Source organism: Littorina saxatilis, linkage group LG8, assembly GCF_037325665.1.
Source record: "Littorina saxatilis isolate snail1 linkage group LG8, US_GU_Lsax_2.0, whole genome shotgun sequence".
In the NCBI taxonomy this organism is placed as follows: Eukaryota; Metazoa; Mollusca; class Gastropoda; order Littorinimorpha; family Littorinidae; genus Littorina; species Littorina saxatilis.
Window position 1 is genome coordinate 4,809,948 of NC_090252.1, and position 21,786 is coordinate 4,831,733.

Sequence of the window (21,786 nt, forward strand, 5' to 3'; positions counted from 1 at the left end):
TGCAACAGCTCGTCCCCTCTCAAACTCGTTCAATTTTCGTCGTGGAGGCATTGTCAGATAATGCCTAATACTGGTGGTATGTCTTCTCAAAAAGCCAAGCAAGTGACCGCATCTCACACATAAACAGCAGTGCTTGCACCTGCATGATGGTTTTTCCATGTGGCTTGTGCAATGTGTTCGGGCTGAACGGTCCAAAACAAGGTCCTTTTTCGCAAGTTTCCGCTTTTTCTTTTGCTACCAAGCTCAGTAGTAGAGAATCCCGTGCAATTTTCCCACTAACACAACATTGCCCACTTACAGCTGAACAAGAATTCATAACAATTTGGTTTGACTGAGAAAGAAATAACAGTAGCGAATTGATTTTATTGAGCACCTGTTTTCTCATAGTGATCCTTAACTTTTTGTGAGTAGTGTAGATCAGTGAACACATCAATGTAGAAAGAAGTCATCAAGTATTCAATCCACAAATCATCTTTTTTTTCAGAGGAAAAAAACCCTGTTTGCTCCATTTTTGAGCGTCTGCCGCCAAAATGACAGTCGAGACATCTGAAGAAATAGATTTGCCGATCGATCTGAAAGCGGCCGAGAGAGATCGGTCGCCACATCGCACACACCTGGAAAATGAATGCGTAAAGGTACGGCTGTCGGAAGTCGAGGAAATACTTTGTGAGAAAACGCCAGATAACGGAGCGAGTAGAGCCAAAAAACAAGGAATAACAGCTGAAAAATATCGACCCGAAAGGAGAAGAAAACGACACTCAGAAAGATTGCCGAGTCAAGAAATAGTGGGCATTGCGCTGAGAGATGCCTGCGAAATCCATGGATTGACCCCCCCAAAACGACGTTGCGGACAGCCCATCCAATCAGGTTCGTATATAACTCTTGTTTCATAACTGCCAGAAAAACGTACAAATAAAGACACATTCTCCAATACGCCAACCCAAAAAGAAAGAAGAGTGTGAATCAAACTATGTTTGTTTTTTCCTTGAATAATTGTAATCTTTACATATTCTGAAAGCCAACAATTCATGGAGGGAATGCTCAATTATTTTGATGTCACCTTGCTACTGAATAAATAGAGGCACTTGCTTTTACATTTCATTACTCTTTTGCGAATTGTAAAAATCGTGTTAAATCGTTTTTTGTGCTTCTATGTACTGCCATTTTGACCACTGCTGAAAATGAACCGTTTTGGATACAAAGAGAGAAGACGTTGTTTCTGTTCTAATAGGTGCAAAAGACGCGTTCACCTTCATCACTACACCAAATGATAAACCTTATAGACGAAAAGATCATCGCACAAAACTCAAGTCGAATCAGTCGACGAAGGTACGTTATTGGACTAATTCGACTGATAAGTGTGTCTGTTCAATGTGCAAATTAGGATCCGTGCAACTCAAACGATTGTTATTTTTAAGTTTCCTAAAAAGTCAACATTCTCTCTGTCTCTCTGTCTCTCTCTCTCTCTCTCTCTCTCTCTCTCTCTCTCTCCCTCTCTCTCTCTCCCTCTCTCTCTCTCTTTCTCCCTCTCTCTCTCTCCCTCTCTCTCTATCTCTGTCTTTCTCCCTCTCTCTCTCCCCCTCTCTCTCTCTCCCTCTCTCTCTCCCTCTCTCTCTCTCTCTCCCTCTCTCTCTTCCTCTCTCTCTCTCCCTCTCTCTCTATCTCCCTCTCTCTCTCTCTCCCTCTCTCTCTCTCCCTCTCTCACTTCCTCTCTCTCCCTCTCTCTCTCTCTCTCTCCCTCTCTCTCTCTCTCTATCTCCCTCTCTCTCTCTCTCTTTCTCTCTCTCCCTCTCTCTCCAGTTCTCTGTCTTTATGTGTTGTATAAAGGACAGGTTGGAAGAATAGGCTTTTCCTAAAACCTTTATCCTTTTGTAATAAAGTTCTGAGTCTGAGTCTGAGTCTGAGTCTCTCTCTCTCTCCCTCTCTCTCTCTCTCTCCCGCCTTCTCTCTCTTTCTCTCTCCCGCTCTCTCTCTCTCTCTCTCTCTCTCTCTCTCTCTCTCTCTCTCTCTCTCTCTCTCTCTCTCTCTCTCTCTCTCTCTCTCTCTCTCTCTCTCTCTCTCTCTCTCTCTCTCTCTCTCTGTAAGATATTATTTTCCACATCATCTTTTTTTTATGGGATTGACGCGTGTTGTTTTGTTTATATATGTTATTTTTATTTTTATTCTATGTGTGTGCGTAAATCTGCGTGTGTGACAGTATGTGCGTTTGATTTATGTGTTTTGTGTGTGTGTTGGGGGGGGGGGGGGGGGTCCAATGGGACACAAATTAATGCTAGGAATGCATATGATTCAACTAACGCATACAATTTTTTTACCAGCAAAATAGATGATTTCAGCAGCAAATAGGAAGGAGTGAGCAGCGAATGTGAAGCAGCAAATTGGATGAATTCAACAGCAGAATAGATGAATTGAACAGCCAAGCAGATTTCTTTAACAGTAAAAAAGATGCCCCACAGTAGTTCAGATGTAGTCACAAGAAGTTATCTAGAAGATGAAAATACTCAGTCTCAGTAATAAAGCGTGCTGTAATAAAGTACATGTCAACCCACAATTGCTAAAAGGCGAACAAAGCTCAGGTGAATAAGACCCAGATACGTACAACTCTGATTACAGTTCATATGTAGTCACGTTTGTTGAATTCATGTAATCTGCTGCTGTGATCATCTATTCTGCTGCTGTGACCATCAATTCTGCTGTCAGTTGTATTTTCTTGCTGGTAAAGTATCTAATTTGCAGTTTAAATATCATTTCAGCTGTTCAAACAGCAAATCTGCTGGTTAACCATCTTTTTTGCTGCTAAAATATCCAATTTGCTGCAAAGTATATTTTTTGCTGCCAAAAATATTTATCGCAGCTAATTTGCTGTTGAAACCCATCTTTTTTGCTGCTGGTCCATCTAATTTGCTGGTCCATTAAATCCCTGCCTTCAACTAAACGAGTACGATGAATTCATTTTGTGCAGAGTGTGTGCAAGCTGTGTGCCATTTACATGTGGTGGATTTTCTGTGGTAAGTACTTTTCGCAGGTTTTCGTTATGGAGCTCTTAATTCGTTTGTACTGCACTGCTTTGGAGATATGTTTTTATCTTTGATTGAAATTTGTTTTCCTTTTATTTTGTAGTTTCCAATCAAAACAGTGTGAACTACATTCTGTAAACTGTGCTTTAACTGCTCCCAAACGTGGCCAATATGTCACGGTGTGAGTCTATTTTATTAAAATATAATGTTACACATAATTTTGTTGCTGTTGATAATATTAGTATAAACGCAATTGCTGTTTTTGCTCCTGATGTATTCGTTGTCGTCGTCGTTAGTTTGCTACGTCCTTTTTGGTTTAACATGCTTAACCGTTCTTCTGGGTTATTCACAACTTCCGTCACATCAATAGACGAGGTATGTACGGGAGCTATTTCATGACGGTTCATGGTCTGATTTCATGGTGTGAACATTTTTGTCCGTCGTGTCTTCATGTCATTTAGTCAAGTTTGTTCCCTTCAATTCAGGCATATTGTTTACATCTTGTCATGAAATGCATTCATATGCGAGAGTCAATATAACTATTCAAAACAATATGCAATCAGTCAAAGCAATTGATCACTGACCAATAAATGCCCTATATGATGCCCATTCAAGGGTCAATGTTTCCATTATTCATTTCAGAATAATGGACAGGTTTAGCAGCTTTGTATATGAGATCATTTTTTTCAACAAAATGTGATGCTGGTTTGCTTTATTCATTCTGCAGTGGCAAAAAACGACAACAGCACAAATATTTTCAAATCATCATAACTGTTTGTGTTGTTGTATGTAGTGTCTAAAGCCGACGCACAGTTGGCTGCACACACATACAGGACGACCTGCGAAGCACATACACCTGTGTTTGAGGGAGAACAAGCTTTTGTTCATTGCCAGTTCCCAGATGACCCCCGGCGCTACAAGTTTGATTTTAACGTCATCCGACACGATTTTGACGGAATGAATCCTGTTGGAGGTAATATTGCCGTATTCATATAAAATCAGATCTGAGGAACTGGGATGAAAGTGCTCTAAATATATTACATTTTGGCCATGATTCTCTGGTAATACCATTAGATACAAGTAACGCTATTATTGTCATCGGGCATTCTTGCTCATCCACGCACTTCATAAATATAAAGCACAGGCAAGACAAAGAGAGAGAGAGAGAGAGAGAGAGAGAGAGAGAGAGAGAGAGAGAGAGAGAGGCAGAAAGACAGAGAGAGAGAGGCAGAAAGACAGACAGACAGAGAGAGAGGCAGAAAGACAGAGAGAGAGACAGAGAGAGACAGACAGACAGACAGACAGACAGAGAGAGACTGAGAGAAAGAGAGAGACAGCCAGAGAGAGAGACACAGAGAGAATGACAGACAGAGAGAGGGAGGGACGGACGGACAGACAGACAGACAGACATATCGGACGGGCGGACAGACAGACAGACAGACAGACAGACAGACAGACATAGCCAGAGAGACTGAAAGAAACAACCCAAAACGACAGACCCTAAGCCAATGGTTTACTTCTAGATATCATCTTGAACTGCATTTGGAACACTGAGAAGACCAACGCTACTTGCCAACTGAAAGATGGCTACACTTTCGACCAATCTGCAATCGACACCAACATTTCGGTTCGAATTCCTTCCGTCAGAAGGGAACATGCTGGTAGATACGTGTGTGGATATGCAACAGCCTGGAGGGAGGAGGATAAAGAATGTTCTCTCAGTGTAAAGGGTGACGTAGTTGTTTTCTTTATTCCTGTGTGTACGTGTTTGCGTGAATTTGTGTGTATTTGTGTGTGTGTGTGTGTGTGTGTGTGTGTGTGTGTGTGTGTGTGTGTGTGTGTGTGTGTGTGTGTGTTTGTATTCTCATTACAAAAGCTTGCTTCTGACCAACACACATACATGTGTGTGTGTGTGTGTGTGTGTGTGTGTGTGTGCGGTGTGTGTGTGTGTGTGTGTGTGTGTATGTGTGTGTGTGTGTATGTGTGTGTGTGTGTGTGTGTGTGTGTGTGTGTGTGTGAGGGCAGCTGACACTATGCATTAGTCTTGCATTGTGTGTGCATGATTCATTAACGGCAATCGGATCCTAGTGACAATTCAGCCATTTGTTTTAATACAGGATTGGTTATCAACTGCTCATCTCCCAGCCCTAGTATTCGTGTCGGAGACCCGTCAAGGATAGCGTGTCACTACAATTCGGACCTCAGCAGAACCAAAGAGGGCTTCTACGTCTACAGGTTCGACCATGATAAAGATAAACCAGGTTTGTTTCTTTTACCATCCACGGCCTCTCTGCATTAAACGTATCCGCTTATGTCACGTACACAAACAACAACAACCACAATATCAGTTGCTGCAATTTCAATGCATGAATCTCACGTTGTTCTATTAAAATGTCCTACAGTTACAGTGCTACAATGCAAGTGGGACATGGGCACTGCAGCCAACTCCCCGACATGCACATTGGAACCTGGTTACATCTTTAATCGTACCAACATCGGCAGAACAGTCACACTGGAAGTCCCGTACACCGAACAGCGGCATTCTGGAAACTACTCTTGCAACGTGATTCCCTACTTCAATCAAGTTCAATTAAAACAATGTACTTTGGCTGTTCAAGGTTGGCAGCAGGGTAAGTTTCTGTTTGACTTTATTTGCACACCCTTTGGGGTGCAGGTTGAAACGGGTTGGAAATGTGAAAGGGAGGGCTAAATGTAAGTGTGAGGTAAAAGTGTATAAAATAGAATTAAACAAAAAATAACAGTAGACACACACACACACACACACACACACACACACACACACACACACACACACACACACACACATACACACACACACACACAAACAAACACACACAACACACACACAAACACAAACACACACCCACACAAATACAAACACACACACACACAAACACACACACACACAGATGCAAACAATCAGTCATCCAACTTAAATAAAATGTCAAATCCACAATTATTAGATTACTTATTCAATTCAAAATGTATGCATACGGAACAAGATTTGGGTGGATTACGCCAGCATGATGATTAGTCAGACATTGGCAATTTGTCCGATTTTTCTAGAAAAAACTCACATTGTGGATATCTTTTTACTCAATTAAATGAGTCGCACCTATGATATGGACATATTTTTGGACCATTTGCACAGTTGATTATTTGTGGCTAGATAAAGCTATAGCGTAAGGTCGCGTGGTGGTAGATGGTGTACGTGTTTGTTGTTGATGTTTAATGTCCCGTCAACCTATTTTGATATACGGTAGCAATGCAGGTTTATTTCCTTTCACAGTTTGTATAGTGGTCTACTTGTTTAAAACTACTTACATTTAGCCAACCAACGTAAACTGAAGAAGGTTCTGAAAAGCTCATGGCCCAGGGGAGATAATCTGCTCTGAACTCCTTATCTGAACCTACTGATTCTGTGTGTATAAGGATAACATTAAAAATCACACACACACACACACACACACACATATTCACACTCACGCACGCACGCACGCACGTACGCACGCACACACGCACACACGCACACACACACACATTGACTGTCAAACTGGGATTTTTTTAGTATGTATAATTTCTACTTTACAGGCATGAGACCAAGGGTAGGGCGGATGGTGGTGAGAGAGGTGAAGGGACGGGGAATGTTTACTGTGCCGTGTGCCTGGCTGTGAGCAGTGCCCACCAATGTTTAGCTCAGGCACTGTCGCGGCAGACGCGCCTTAGTTCTTTGCAGGAAAATGCAGCGCGCTATTCTAGCCATCTGGCCAACTGTCGTCCTCATCTCTAAGGCAGACTGATACCAAGAGGTGTAAGTTACACCCGCCTTCAGGCTCAGGCATTTTCAAACGCTCGACTCAAGACTGTTTAAGAGCTAAACATAACTTTGATTAAGTGATAATTAATCCGAGCAAATGATTACAAAACACAAACCTGTATGTATGTCAATACCTGGATGATTGCAGGAATCACAAGCAGGACCACGACAAGGCCAGCTCAAAGACAGCCAGACCAGTATTCAGAAAAGTTTGTACGAGAGGGCCAGTCAACGTCTGTGACTTGTTTTTTTCCAAAGAACATCGACAGTCCCATTACACAGATCGGCGTGAAACGAGTCATTAACAAGGGAACATCTTCAAATGAAAGTGGTACGTGCACTTTTTAAAGGCTCAATCCTTACCGTTTCGGATCACGATCCAGCTGTGGCCACACGTTCACAAGAAATAAGACATTCCTAATAGGGCTTAGACACACGTATCCTTCCTTTTCGGAATGAGAATTTTCTGATTAATTAATTTCACAAAGAAAAAGAATTTTCCGTTAGAAAAATGACCATACCAAACAAATTCTACACATAATTCCTAGTTAGTTCAGAGAGCACCTAGCTAGACTACAACATTGTTTAGTATGGCAGATCAAATCAAATCGACTTTATGATATCAAACATGAGAACATACAGTGGTTGAGGGGGATCGACAATCACAACACTGCAACATTAGAAGCATTTGCCTACACGCTGTATACGTACATACGTTCACATTACTGTTGTACGAGGTATGATCCAAACAAAATGATCAAATGTGGTTTTCGCAGAGACTGTTTGGCGTATCTGGCCCAAAATACAGCAGTCATTAGAACTACTCTCCTCCTACATCGATGCAAAGTCACAAGTGCCTTAGCCAATCAGAAGAGGCCTTAAGGTGGCCTTATTTGGGGTTGCTTTTGAGCTCTGATTTGACGTCTTTTTTGAGGCCTTGGGTGCAGTGAAAGTTGTTGACAAAAAGTCTGATTTTCAAAGAGGCTATAACGAGAAATCATAAGGGGTGTAATCCAGGTCTGAAGAATGTGTGAGGCAAAAATGGGATCATTTGGTCTTTTAGGAATGTAGTTACGGCCCTTCGTTTGTGGAGACTGACATTTTCATGAAGGAGAAAGGCAGTCTGGGTTTAGCAGTTTGGTCGCTGACTGCTTAACTCGTAAGTAAGTTTTGGGTAAAAAGGTTTGTGCATAGTACGTGACTATGACAGTGCTGTTAGTAGACAGAATATCGACAAGTACGGGACCTTCGTGGTTGAAAAATACAGCGAATAGCCCTGTTTCTGCTTTGAAAACCTCGCTTACAAATGTGATGCATCTCGTCATTTTGGTGTAGACACACTTTGTTTCTGTGTTCTCTGGCACTAAAGTAGAAGGATAGAAGGAAACCAAAGTCTCATAATAAGTGACTACAGTAACAACAAATTTGAGTCTACTGGATTCACAACGGTTGAGCAGATCGCGTGCAAGAGGACCCTGATGCTCCTTCCGTTCCCCTGTCAGCTGATGAGGCACCCATTTTGCGGCCAGCTTTGGAAGCGGAAGATCATTGAGTAGAATTCTCTGGACTGTTCCAAATGAAAGTTTAAGTTTTGCACTTTATGCTAGCATGTACACTTTTTAATCTTAGTTCTTAAATTTTGACACAGCAGCTACATTATTCTTGTTTAAAGTGCTCTTTCGGAAGCTTTTTTGGCTTGTCAGAGTTATTGCCCCTTTCTCCAGTTTCGATTTTACTTTGTTTTGGTCAGATTGTAGAATATGGAACAGCTTTGATTCATGTAACGTTCCTCAGCTTTGTAGACATTTCCTTTGTACCATCATCCAGCTACACTCTTTCAAAGAAGTGAAGATTTTCATAGCGCTTGACAAAAGACCCCGTTTTGAAGCACAGCCCAAAAGTGACGTATTTTAAAGCCTCATCATTTATGACGTAGTAACCTAATGAAGTCATCTCTTAGAGATGTACCAGTTAAATGGTTGGCCTTTCAAATGATGTATTACTTTTTATGATCAGTGGCCTGAGACTTGTATAATCGCGGTTTGATCATTTTGTTTGGATCATATCTCGTAATTGTGTATTTTTAGAGCAAGTACTACAATGCAATGAAAGCTCGCCATGTCACAAGACGGAAGGCTACGACCTGGCAGACAAAGGAACCCAGACGTTTACGGTGACGATCACGAACTTCACTGAACAGCAAGAAGGAATATATGTTTGTACCTTCAAAGCAAAAGATATAGAATCTGAAATTCCAACGGTTTGCCTTCATCTTTCTAAAGGTAAAGTAAACTATCGCTTCTATCTTTTTGTTCTTTTAGTTTCCTCTGTGTGCTTTATTTGTGACATCTTTTTCTGTTGTCTTTGTTTCTTAGGAACTCCTTTAATTTCTGAAGAACACACATAAGTACAAGGGTATTCGTTTACGATGTTAGTAATAGTAAATTCTGAGTTTTTGCATCATGTACAAAAACAGAGGTACCCAAGCTTAAATTGCATGAGTTATGCCTAAGACATATTTTTCTCTCAGATACCTTCATCCTCCGGGCATATTTTGGTATGTAATTAAAAAATAGATTTTTTTTTTGCAATAGTGTACCTGATTTAGTATTTGATTGTCTCGTCTGGCGAAATGCTGAAATCAATGTTGCCCTCCATGGTGGGTTAATAGATTAGGTAGAAAGCTCTCTCTGCTCCTGTTCTCTGATCCATTTCTGCGCTTAATTGCTGGTTTTAAGGTCCCTTCAACCTGTTTGGGCTTTGCGGGACTGCCATTTCAGCGGAGAAGACAAATCAATTTATTCATTATTTGTCTTCCACGTACAGCTTTGTCCAACTCATCACTGCATATGGTGGGTCAGGGGACACAACCCATGCTGACAGACTGGTTAAACTAGATATGTTGACAAGTGTCAGTTCAAATGCCTGAAGAGGATTTGTTGTTCAAGTGCATGAAGTGAAGATCTAAACAATTTAAATGATGTTTAGGTCTAAAAAAAAAAGGAAAATGTAATTAGAACTGTTACTTCAGCTATTGGCACCACTGTTACGCTCACTACACCTGTACTGCTGCTATATCAATATGAAGACATGTTGTTTCGTTTTATATCAGATGCACCAGATCCTCGTCCGAGCAGAAGTCAAGCAGCACAAACCTACCAGCCATCTCTAACTGTGGCTATGGCAGCATGCTACCTATTGTGTGTGATGATGTTTTGATTTAAAAAAGATCTTCAATGGCACTAGAAAGAAGTATATACTACTCGTCAAAAACAACTCAGCATGTACGTTTTTTCAGCTTGTTTATGTTAAAAGTAGTTTTGCCTTAGAAAGGCCATTTTACAATACCATACCGTAAGCTTCAAGTACTTTGATCGTGATTGGGATAGCGTTCAATAAGTAGACTTAAAGATTTTTTAAGGATATTTGTAGTCTCTAATCCACTAAATTAAGACTGTCTCTCATAAAACGTTACAGCCTGTTTGTTACATACCGTGAGGGAATAAATGCCCTTGTACGGGGCAATATTTGCAACAAGTCCGAACGTTTGTCAATACTGTATAGTATTGAGCTTGAATAAATTAATGTTGCCTGCCTTTATGTTCAACTCATTTGGTAAAATCGATTATTTGCAGTGTTGATGTACAGATCGAGTCGCTTTTTGAGTCGCTTTTCCTAAAATTGAGTGTGTGTAGATGTGTACAGATAAAATGAATATTTCTAAAAAATATCATCTCTAACATTATTATATCGTCTCACTGCTGAAGACAAAGACCAAAACACTTCGTGGGCTTGCGTAAATATATAATATGGGCTATTTCGCATCATGTGCAACATTCCCTAAGTTTTTACAGCCTCAAAATAGGGTCCAATGTACACGGAAGCTGGTTTTCTATTGATTATTGAATTGTCACGGAGGTTTGAAAAACTGGCCTTATCAGTATTAACCGATTAGGGAACAGTTGTTACTACTGCTGCCTTTTCACCACTGCAATGTGTGTATCTTCTCTAGACACATGGAAACAGTTAAGATTTGACGGTTTCAAACTGGAAATTTGCACCAAAAGCACCGTGCTTGCCGCTCATGTTCTGGTTGTTTTGCGGTCAGATTTAAAACAAAAGTTACGCACTGCTCAATATCTTACCGAGTACTTTTTGTGTAAAAAGAGTTTTAGCCTATAGCACGGTTGGTGAGGCATTTAAGTGTTCATTTCGACGCCGCAGAAGGTTATTCATAAAGCACCTTCTCTAAACTTTAAACCTGTAAACGAGCAGTTAGTAGTCACAGAAAAATCTTGAACGTTTTACACACCTTGCCGGCTCTCCCTGTGTCTTTTTATGCGAATATTTCGTTTTTCGAACACTTTAAAGACGCATCTCAGAGAGCCGATGGTATATGGTTTTAAAAATGCATGTGTCAAAAGAAGTAAAGCAAAAATGTCCATTTAAAACATGCAGGCTCGTAAGTCCCTTGATATGCATCCGCTGGGTCTTGACTGAAATACAAGCCATATAAAAAAAAACACTCGTGTTGTAACCTCTATATATATTAATGTCAATAATTTTGTACTCACAGTGACACACACACACACACACACACACACACACACACACACACACACACACACACACACACCCACACACACACAACACTCAACACACACACACACACACACACACACACACACACACACACACACACACACACTATACACACACACATGTATGTGTGTTGGTCAGAAGCAAGCTTTTGTAGTGGGAGTATTGTTGAGTAGGAGTATTTGTTAGTTATTCACCTTTTGCTCACATTTTGTGTGTATTTTGATTAAGTAGCTTATGGTGACTTTCGTGAGTATGAATTTCATTTAATTCTTTTGCTTTTTTGTATGTCATTAATAACAGCAACACTTTGTCTTTTCTACAAATGATGTTTAAACTAACGGACTGATTGAACTTGAACCTTGGTGTGATTAACTTACCTTGGTTGTCTTCAACATTTTGAACAACAAATGTATGGAGAATTCAACAAATTATTGCATGGTCTGATAGACATATAATTACGGGAACGCAGAAGAAGAAGAAGACATATAATTAAAAAATAGTCATCAAAAAATGTCATTTCACAAGGTACAGAAAACGAACTTGTTTTCAAGTAATTATGTATGATCTATTCGTTTAGTTAATAATTATTCTCGTGCCCGTTCTCGCAAGAGAACGTTAAACTTTAGGACATATTCAACCAAGCTGTATAGGTGAATTTCATACTAAAATATGATAGCAATTAACTTTCGAGTTTAATTTGTTGAAATGATGTGTTGCCTTAGTTGAATTTGTTATTTTGATTTAAGGAGAGTTTGAAGCCATTTCAGGGATATCCAAGTCATCTCTGCATTTTACAACGCATTTGTACATAATGTTTTCTTCTATGATAATATAAAAATGGTTAGACAATGATACGGAATATGAGAAAAGAAGAATTTTATAGAGAAACGGGTATGGAAGATCTAAGCTGAAGTATTTGTTCCATTTTCGAACACAGTTTTTGTTAGCAGTTTTGACCAGTGTGACATAGTTAATAATTCTACTAGCAACCGAAGCACACAAGGTAAACACTAGTATTCAAGTGACAAAACAATGATTGTAAGACTGGTACACTAATACTACGTTTGCTAACTTGTGTGTTTGTGTACAATGGTTTTATTCGTGCATGTTAAATTGCTTATAGTGCATGCACTTGTTTGATCTTTAGTCTATACTGTTTCTTGGCTCGCTCGGGAATTTTTGGGGTAGTGTTGCATGGCTTGGCTATGGTTACATAGATTCAAATGTTGTCATTGTAAATTCCCCTTTTTTGTGCACGGTGTGTGTGGGTTTTTAATTGTATTCACGTTTTCATTAACATCTTTTGTAAGGAATGAAAGAATAACCTTGGCCTTTGCAAGAATAAATGTGGATACCTCTTTCAAAAGTATCACTTAATCTCCCTGGTGGAGTCATATATACACGTGCAAGATAGTGCACGCGGTCACTTTGATATCTGAAGTTTATATATGTCGAAAAACAAAGTTGACATTTGAATTTAGATGACAGCATCTTGATAAAGTTATTTTAAAGGTAGGCTGATTTGGCAAAATGTCGTGGCCATATGCTCAAAGAAAACCGAACGTAGATGATTACAATGTTTGTGTATGTGTATTGGAGAACTGAGTAGAACGTACCCACTTTGATCCACCAATGAACAGATGCCTCGATCACATGCAACTATATTTCTACCTGAAGTATGTTAAACGAAATACAGAGAAAGTTGATGTGCATGTTTTAACTAATGTCGTTTAACCCTGTGTCTTGTTGGCAACAATAGTTTTAGCTGACCACCTCTTGTACTTTGCAAAGGAGCTCATTTGATTTTGGTGTTGTTAGATTGGGCGTTTTCTGCGGTATATGACTGCTTATGTAATTAACTGCACATTTGTTGCTTATAGTGTCATTGGTGTTGTGATTTATTACTTTTTATTTGCTTTTTTTCTCTCTACAAATAAACCTAGAGATTACACAAACGTTACATATAATGTGTGCGAGAATGCGCCTCTGTGAGTGTGTGTGTGTGTGTGTGTGTGTGTGTGTGTGTGTGTGTGTGTGTGTGTGTGTTACTGAATGTGTGTGTGTCTGTGAAAATCAAACTGTGCGTAATTTGAGTACTAATGTCAATCAACAAGTATTGTAAACTACATTGTAAACGCCCAGTATCGAGTACACGCCCACCCCCAACATTTGGATAAGTGGTGTCATTGTTTAACAAAATCACCTTTCGTTTATTGCATGTACAATTCTGCACCCTGTAGAAACATGTTCATCCAAGGGGATAATGACTATAGATGCTGAAAGACAGCTATAATGTTGATCTCGCCACTGGAGTATCTGGATTGCCTAGCAAAAAGAGGATGAAGATTTAGGAGGCTCTTCCAAAATTTAAGAGGTCTGCGATTAAAGAAAGCAAGTGAACAAACATGTGTGTGATAACACCATTTCCGTCTGAAAGATTTTAGCTCTCTAAAACACCTTACTCCTGTATTCGCCAGAGGGCTTGGATCATTTAAAACGACGGACTACAATGACTAATCATTTTGTGATTTTTTGGGGGATGTGCGTTCATTCAGTTTCACAACGATTAGCGGCGCTTCTACGAACACATTTTCAGTCATCATGTACAGCTTGCATTTGAGTAAAAGAACAAGGATTTTGTTTGCGTGTTTGGTTGTTATGTTTTATTCTGTTTAGACACTCGCATATCGCATACCCACATAACGATGAACTGATCCGGCACAGAGCCCAGTGAACGCCCTCCCCCTACTTTGGGGCAACATCCGTGCATGAGTGGGGTGGGCGTTTACAAGGTAGTTTATAGTACCCCCCCCCCCCCGCCCCCCTCTCTCTCTTTCCCTCTCTTTCTTGACGAAAAAACCCAGTTAATACAAAAGAATATCAGTAGAATGTATATATGTAATGGATAAAATAATGCTGAATTTGTAGAACACTGGTCCAACTTTCACTAATGATGTTATAATGCGTCTTATTTAGTAGACCAGTGGTACAATTATCCCTATAAGCAGAGGTCCAATTTAGGCGTTTCATAATTGCATTAAAACGATGTAATAATATGCATTGAGCACGTGGTTCTGTGTAAGTGGCGTGAATGTGAACTACAATGCTGCTGTACCACTGCAGAAACACATGTTTTGCAATTTTGTGTTCTCAAATAGATCTACACACAAATTCGTAACTTCTAGAGAAACGAAACTCCAATACTAAATGCAAAATTGTGGAACCTTAGACGCTGCTTCTTTTCTGAAGCCATATTTTTGCCAGCAATTGTCAGCCAGTCAACGTGCCCGTTTGTTCCATAACCAGATAATAAAATACTAAACTTCATGCGTACCAAGTAAGCTTGAAACACACGACATCTCCGCTGATGAGCTTTGTAATGATATATCCTACCTACCATTGAACATAGAGCTTTACTTTCAATTTTTACTCAGGCTGCCAACAGCTCTGTTTATAAACATATCGAAAAGCTAGTATGACTTATTAATCTCCCTGGAAATGAATTCATAGAAAAGTGGCTTTGTGGAACGTAAGAGAGGTACAGTTGGATTGCCCCAAAGAACATTCGATAAAATATAGTGTCTCAAGACTTTGGACTTTTGGGATTTAGTTGTGTGTCCTTTGCCCATTATACCTGAATATCATCTGCAAGAAAGAGGGGCGGGGATGTAGCTCAGTCGGTAGCGCGCTGGATTTGTATCCAGTTGGCCGCTGTCAGCGTGAGTTCGTCCCCACGTTCGGCGAGAGATTTATTTCTCAGAGTCAACTTTGTGTGCAGACTCTCCTCGGTGTCCGAACACCCCCGTGTGTACACGCAAGCACAAGACCACGTGCGCACGAAAAAGATCCTGTAATCCATGTCAGAGTTCGGTGGGTTATAGAAACACGAAAATACCCAGCATGCTTCATCCGAAAACGGCGTATGGCTGCCTAAATGGCGGGGTAAAAAACGGTCATACACGTAAAATTCCACTCGTGCAAAATATACGAGTGTACGTGGGAGTTTCAGCCCACGAACGCAGAAGCAGAAGAAGATCTGCAAGAAATCAACGCGTGCAAATTCTTCAATTAATGGATCTGCAATACAAAAAAGAGGATACTGAAAGCTACCTCTGGTTTTGCGATTGACTAATTGGTGCTGGAGATGCGCTGAAGTTGAATTTGAAGGTAAAACCAAACCTTTTCAAAAGTATTAAGTTGTCGAGATTGGGATGGTAAAAAACACTCTTCCTCTGTTTATCTGTCTTCTTGTCACGGCTGTGTTAATACACATGGTAGTGAACACAGCAGATTTGAACAGTCATCTTTTTTGTGTGAATGTTTTTAAGTATCACAGAAAAAAACCTGCTGTTTTTGTCTTTCGCGCCCTCGTTTCAATCCAATACATTCAAAAATCGGTCTGAATATGCTAGCTAATTTAATGAATTTTACCGGCCCCCGTAGCGCAGTGGTTAGTGCATCGGGCTACGGGCCGGGAGGTCGTGGGTTCGAATCCCATCAGGGTCATGTGGGATTTTCGGGCTACGGGCGGCTCCTACCCAGAGTGGAAGTGCTATGGTTCCTATGGGAAGGCTGGGATCACACAGCCGAGTGTCATTCACTTAACGAATGCGACTTTGAGGGTGCTCAGGTTTTGTATACCTGACCAACACCGCAGGTGCGGCAGTTCTCGGGCCTGGTTGACACCAGGATATATTATGACAGTAAGCGTAGAGTGCTGCCCTGTCACGTAGTCTCAAAAACCAAATTGGAAATCCAAAGCATCATCATTATAATCATCCTCATCTCATTAATCATCGAAAATATAAATTGTCCTTGCTCTTGTGGCCCTTCATGCCCGGAGCTCTCATGGTGACCTTGGTATCAGTGTTCCTGTTCGATCCTTCCCTGAATAGTAGTTCTGCTGTCAGTCTTCAACGTGTGATGTTCTGGGGGGTCGACGGAGGGACGTGGTGGCGGTCTGCTCTTTGGAGGGAACATACGCTCAGTCTGGCTCCGCGACTTAAAGTCAATGTCGTTTGTAGGGGGCATAGTAGGTAGTGGGCTGCGTCCGTTAGCTCGGGACAGACCCACTACTGAACACCGTCGAAGTGACTCAGCAGAAGTGCAGTGTCATCTTCCGAGGGTAGCCTACCGCAGCGACCCGACATCCCCCCCCTGGAGCGTCTGTAAAATCGACAAGTCTGGCAGCGGAACGAAATTCAGAGGTGGTTGGAGCAGTGAGTGCAGGGACGGGGCGGTGTGAGAGCACAACGGGACAAGGAACAGGTGTAAAAAAAAAATTAAAAAAATAAAAAAATAATGAATTTTAACTGGCGGGCGATTTTTTTTTTTAGCAAACTGTCATTTGTGGGGATTCCCGACGCCTTGTATGATAGGCCGACTCTACAACGAACGTTATTGCAGGGAGACCTATTTACCACGTCAGCACTATAAATACACCCAGTTGCGCGAATGTTCCGTTGTTACAAAAGGTTGATTGATCCGTTGAGGTTCAAAACAGGAAAAACATATGCAAGCTATGTTGGCCTATTTGTTTTTACTTTTCTTTTCATTCCTTTTACCGTTATCCTGCTCCCATGACCTTGTCTGTGTCCATTTTTAGTTTAGGTGTTGTCAACAAGATTCAACCATCTGGCACTGGAATACTATCTGAAATCCGGACGCTTAGTTCACACACTTCGCGGTTTTTTTCTCGAATCTATAACGACAACACACCTATCTACACTGTATTTTCTTTTTTCAAATGTGGAACGCGTGTCCGGAAGGCACTTCACAATATGAGGTGACTCGACATCTGCTGATTCAAATCGTGTGCATTCACGCAACAAGACACTGCCTTGCGAAGGTAAAGTAGTTTGCTAAACAGCATATTAATATTCTAGTTTTCTTCAATAATTAGGTCTGATAATTGTAGGAGGAACATTAACCTCATTTTGCTAAATGCTACAGTGAATCGCTTACAGAAAGTCATCTTTGCAGCAACTTGACAGGAGTACCGTGTTTCACAGAGCTAGCAGATTCAGCATGTTGTCTCTTGTCACTCATAGTAACCTGTTTTGTTTGCCACATGGAGACAGTGCCCATATGTTTGTAGGAAAATAAGCCCAGTAACCTGTAAAAGGCAGATGTGGCAAGGGTATGTTGAATACTTGTAGTTTTAATTACTGAAAGAGTAATATTGATCTTTGAATTGTAAAATGTGCTAACAGGTGTCGTAACATGTAGCATGTTATAGCACCATGGCTAGGTGGGATAGCCAAACAACATGTAGCATGTTATAGCACCATGGCTGGGTGGGATAGCCAAACAACATGTACAGGCATGAAAACTGAAAAAAAAAAAAATACTGAAAACAAAATTCGAAGGCGCGTAGCGCCAAGTTTCGCAGGCGCGTAGCGCCAAGTTTCGCAGGCGCGAAGCGCCAAGACTTCTAGGGGGTTCCTGGGGCATGCCCCCCCGGAAAATTTTTTGTTCAAGGGTGCAATTTGGTGCAATCTGGGGCTATCTGAGCCTTAAAATTGGATTCAAACATGGCCCCAAAACTATTTTACTATAACTATGACTAGGAAAATAAAAAATTAAAAAATAAAAAAAAAAAAAAAATTAAAAAAAAAAAAAAAAATTAAAAATACTGAAAATAAAACAAAATACGGTTTATTTTTTTCAAAAATACGGAAAATACGGAAAATACGGAGAATTTTCATGCCTGGTGTAGCATGTTATAGCACCATGGCTGGGTGGGATAGCCAAACAACATGTAGCATGTTATAGCACCATGGCTGGGTGGGATAGCCAAACAACATGTAGCATGTTATAGCACCATGGCTGGGTGGGATAGCCAAACAACATGTAGCATGTTATAGCACTATGGCTGGGTGGGATAAGCCTAGTAACCTGTAAAAGGCAGATGTGGCAAGGGTATGTTGAATACTTGTAGTTTTAATTACTGAAAGAGTAATATTGATCTTTGAATTGTAAAATTTGCTACCAGGTGTCGTAACATGTAGCATGTTATTAACAGCTATTGTGTTTTCAGCGTAGCAATAGGGCCCGATATTTAGACGAGACAAGTATAATGCCGACGAGTCGAAGACGAGTCGCATTATACTTGTTCGAGTCTAAATATCGGACCCTATTGCTACGATGAAAACACAATAGCGTTTATATAGCTATTCTGACATTAAATTCTGTGTTAAAATCATGTTTTTGTCAGCAACAAGGACCAGAATGGTCCATGTCGTTGATTGCAGACGACGGTTCCCTTTCTGCATGAAGCCACGGAAATAACCGAACATTGAAAAACCCACGGACATGTATTACGGAGAAAACTCAAGATAACCGGATGCTTAGCATTACGTCAATATCTTAGGAATCATATGACGTTATGACGTATCATGCTTGCCTACGTAGATTGTATGTTCGAAAGTCTGACTTCTGTTGGGAATTCGCGTGGTGAAGACTGCGGTAAATCTGTAGATGATAAGAGAACAAGGATTGTCTCAGAAGAAACGACGAAATGTTTCAGACCGGTAACTTCATTTCAACATTGCACTACACAATGGACGTTCTATGTGACAGGAGAGTTTGCTGATTTTGTGTTAAACATTGGTGATTGGAGAGATCGTCTGCAAAAATCAAAGATAGGTCGCTTCAGATTGCAGCTTCTGGAAATTTGCAAGGTTTGCTGCCAGTTAAAGAACTGGATTTTACACGTAATGTATGTCATGTACAGTAAGCAACAACAAAAACACACACAAAGCAAATTGCATCGTCTGTCGACTAGCCACAGACACAAGCCTGGCGAGGTATGCGTGTACTTTATACACGTGGAAGAAACCGGAACCATGCGTCTTTGTTATTGCCGATATCGTTTGGATATCGGCAAAAATGGCCAACTTTCGTAGCGTTATGCTTTGATGATCGGAAAAGGGATGTGTGAGACCATCCAATCACAGCCCCCGAATCCCCCCACGTGTCCATCAGAATAGCTATATAGCACCATGGCTGGGTGGGATAGCCAAACAACATGTAGCATGTTATAGCACCATTGCTGGGTGGGATAGCATGTTATAGCACCATTGCTGGGTGGGATAGCATGTTATAGCACCATGGCTGGGTGGGATAGCCAAACAACATGTAGCATGTTATAGCACCATGGCTGGGTGGGATAGCATGTTATAGCACCATGGCTAGGTGGGATAGCCAAACAACATGTAGCATGTTATAGCACCATGGCTGGGTGGGATAGCCAAACAACATGTAGCATGTTATAGCACCATGGCTGGGAGGGATAGCCAAACAACATGGGCTGATTCAGATTGGAAAACAAATTCTGCCTCTACATGCACAAGTTTGTTAGATGTAGCTGTTTCCTTTAATGTTGAGTTTTTTTAATGGGGGTAGGGGTGGGGGTGTCTGCAGAATGGTCCACCAAAAAAACCATCAGCACACACTCAAACGTACAATAAAGCTGTTTGTTGTATTCGGTAGGAAAATAACTGGCTTTTATTTTACACAACTGCTTTTTACACAAGCAACATTGAATCAAATATTTAAACAAATACACACAACTCGAGTTTCGTTAGACGAGGAGATTAGGAATGGGATACTATTTATCGAGGCTCATGCAGGGGATTTTGATAGGTACATCCAAGGCAAAATCGAAACAATTTGATTAAAGCATACATTGTTTTTGAACGTGAAAGCACCAACATGCAGTTTGCAACGCCGTTCTAACAAACATTTTGTTACTCAAATGTGTATATACAAGACAAAATACTGGGAGGATAAGGTCCGAATCGTACATTTGAGAAGTTACATTTGAAAGCTGTAATCATAATTAATAGCAATCGGTACACTAAGTAGTCTTCTTCAAAATAACAAAACATCACTGCTAGGCACAACAGCTAAACCAACAAATGTATATGGGTAGAACATCATACAAGAGTTGTTCTTCCATTTGAAATCAAGAACGGGGCCACTGGAGCTTATTTTGTTTTATGTGTTGTCAGCCTCGTCAGAAGCCGTAAAAGGCCTGTTTTGGCGTCATTTTTTGTGGGCTATGTGGGTAACAAAAAACCTAGTTTTGTAATGGTTCATTGTATTGCTTTTAAATTTGACATGAGTATTGTTAATACAATTGCAAAAAGGTGTGTACAATATCATAGCGTTTTAATAAATCTGTTGGACGTAATGGGCCTTCAAGAACAGTTTTATTAAACTGTAATAACTCTTTTCAATATAGTTGCAAAAATGCAGAATTTTGCGAAATTCAACACAACTGAATATTACAATTGGGGATCAATTTTGGTACAAAAGCAACAACGTGCTTGGGTGGTATGGAAATGTGAACGCGAAACAACAATTACAAAAAACAGGCACGCGTATTATCGCTGTGAGTGACGTGCCAGTTCAGTCTGCTGCGCTGGACTGGGTTTTAATGTTTGATATTATGGAGACATCAAGTGATTTAAGGCAACATGGTTGGAACCTCAGTCTTTTTGCAGTCTGGGCATTGAAGCATTGTCCCGTACATTTTTGATGCAGACAGTTGTTGTAACTAACAAACTGGAATGATGTTGATAAAACCGAATATACTGCAAGGTGTCAGAAATCAGTATTTAGCCTTATGTTTAGTTTGTGACATTCTCGTACAGCGAATCATTTCTTGTGACTTCAGTTAATACTGATTTTGTGTTCCCACTATTGTCAACCGTGCTTTCAACAGCGGGTATTCTCACAGTGGTAGTTGTATTCATAACAGTTGCATCCAGATGTTGTGTTGTCTTTGGTGTTGCTCCTGGTGTCTGTAAAGAGTTGATGGGTTATATGTAATCTTCGTGCAGAGTGGTGCTTGTCCACGCAGCACCGGTTGTATTGGCAGCAGCTGGGTCCGAGTGTTGCTCGGTATTTGACGTGGAGGTTGCTTCAAAAGTAGATGCAATAGGATGAAGATAGTCATCAGATGGATTTCCTGACTGCAAGTCAATTGCTTTGGTTACAGCTGTCTTCAGGATTCGTGGTTTGTTCTGTTGTGCGGAAGCTGCTTTCTGAGCTGATTCAACAGGTTGAAGGTAATCATCGGGCGGATTTCCTTTTTGCGTTGCAGTTGCCTTGGTAACAGTTTTATTCGAAGGTTGTAGGGTTTTCTTTGGCGCAGAAGCTTATTTATGAACTGATGCAATAGGGTGAAGGTAATCAGCCGGTGGTTTCCAGGACCGTTTAGTAGTTGTCTGAAAGGGTTGAAGCATCGTCTTCGGCGCAGAAGCTTCCTCACGACCTGATGCGATTGGATGAAGGTAATCATCCGATGAGCTCCCTGACCTT

The 21,786-nt window shown here is 40.7% G+C and overlaps 3 protein-coding genes across 7 annotated transcripts in view; 2 read left to right on the forward strand and 1 right to left on the reverse strand.

Moving 5' to 3' along the window:
* The window catches only part of LOC138972581 (uncharacterized), a 53,387-nt gene that overhangs the window by 17,869 nt on the left and 13,732 nt on the right, over positions 1-21,786 (forward strand). The window lies entirely within an intron of this gene.
* Positions 471-14,097, forward strand: LOC138972577 (uncharacterized). 5 transcript variants are annotated; one of them, XR_011457670.1, is made up of 11 exons: positions 471-867; positions 1,211-1,329; positions 2,963-3,008; positions 3,811-3,990; positions 4,541-4,747; positions 5,135-5,278; positions 5,420-5,647; positions 7,004-7,186; positions 8,943-9,137; positions 9,968-10,139; positions 11,689-14,097. XR_011457670.1 is itself a non-coding variant. In XM_070345225.1 (10 exons), the coding sequence occupies exons 1-10, from the start codon at positions 531-533 to the stop codon at positions 10,072-10,074; spliced, it is 1,746 nt and encodes a 581-aa protein (XP_070201326.1). In that variant the 5' UTR covers positions 471-530; the 3' UTR covers positions 10,075-14,097. The 5 variants fall into 5 exon arrangements, 4 of the variants coding, with proteins under 4 accessions (XP_070201326.1, XP_070201327.1, XP_070201328.1 ...); XM_070345225.1 differs by having other exon boundaries at positions 9,968-14,097; XM_070345226.1 differs by having other exon boundaries at positions 1,232-1,329; positions 9,968-14,097.
* Positions 20,996-21,786, reverse strand: part of LOC138974483 (uncharacterized) — a 7,734-nt gene continuing 6,943 nt past the window's right edge. Inside the window, exon 5 of the mRNA XM_070347200.1 lies at positions 20,996-21,786. This exon is cut by the window's right edge and continues 409 nt beyond it. Within this exon, the coding sequence (XP_070203301.1) occupies positions 21,624-21,786 (163 nt within the window). The 3' untranslated portion in view covers positions 20,996-21,623.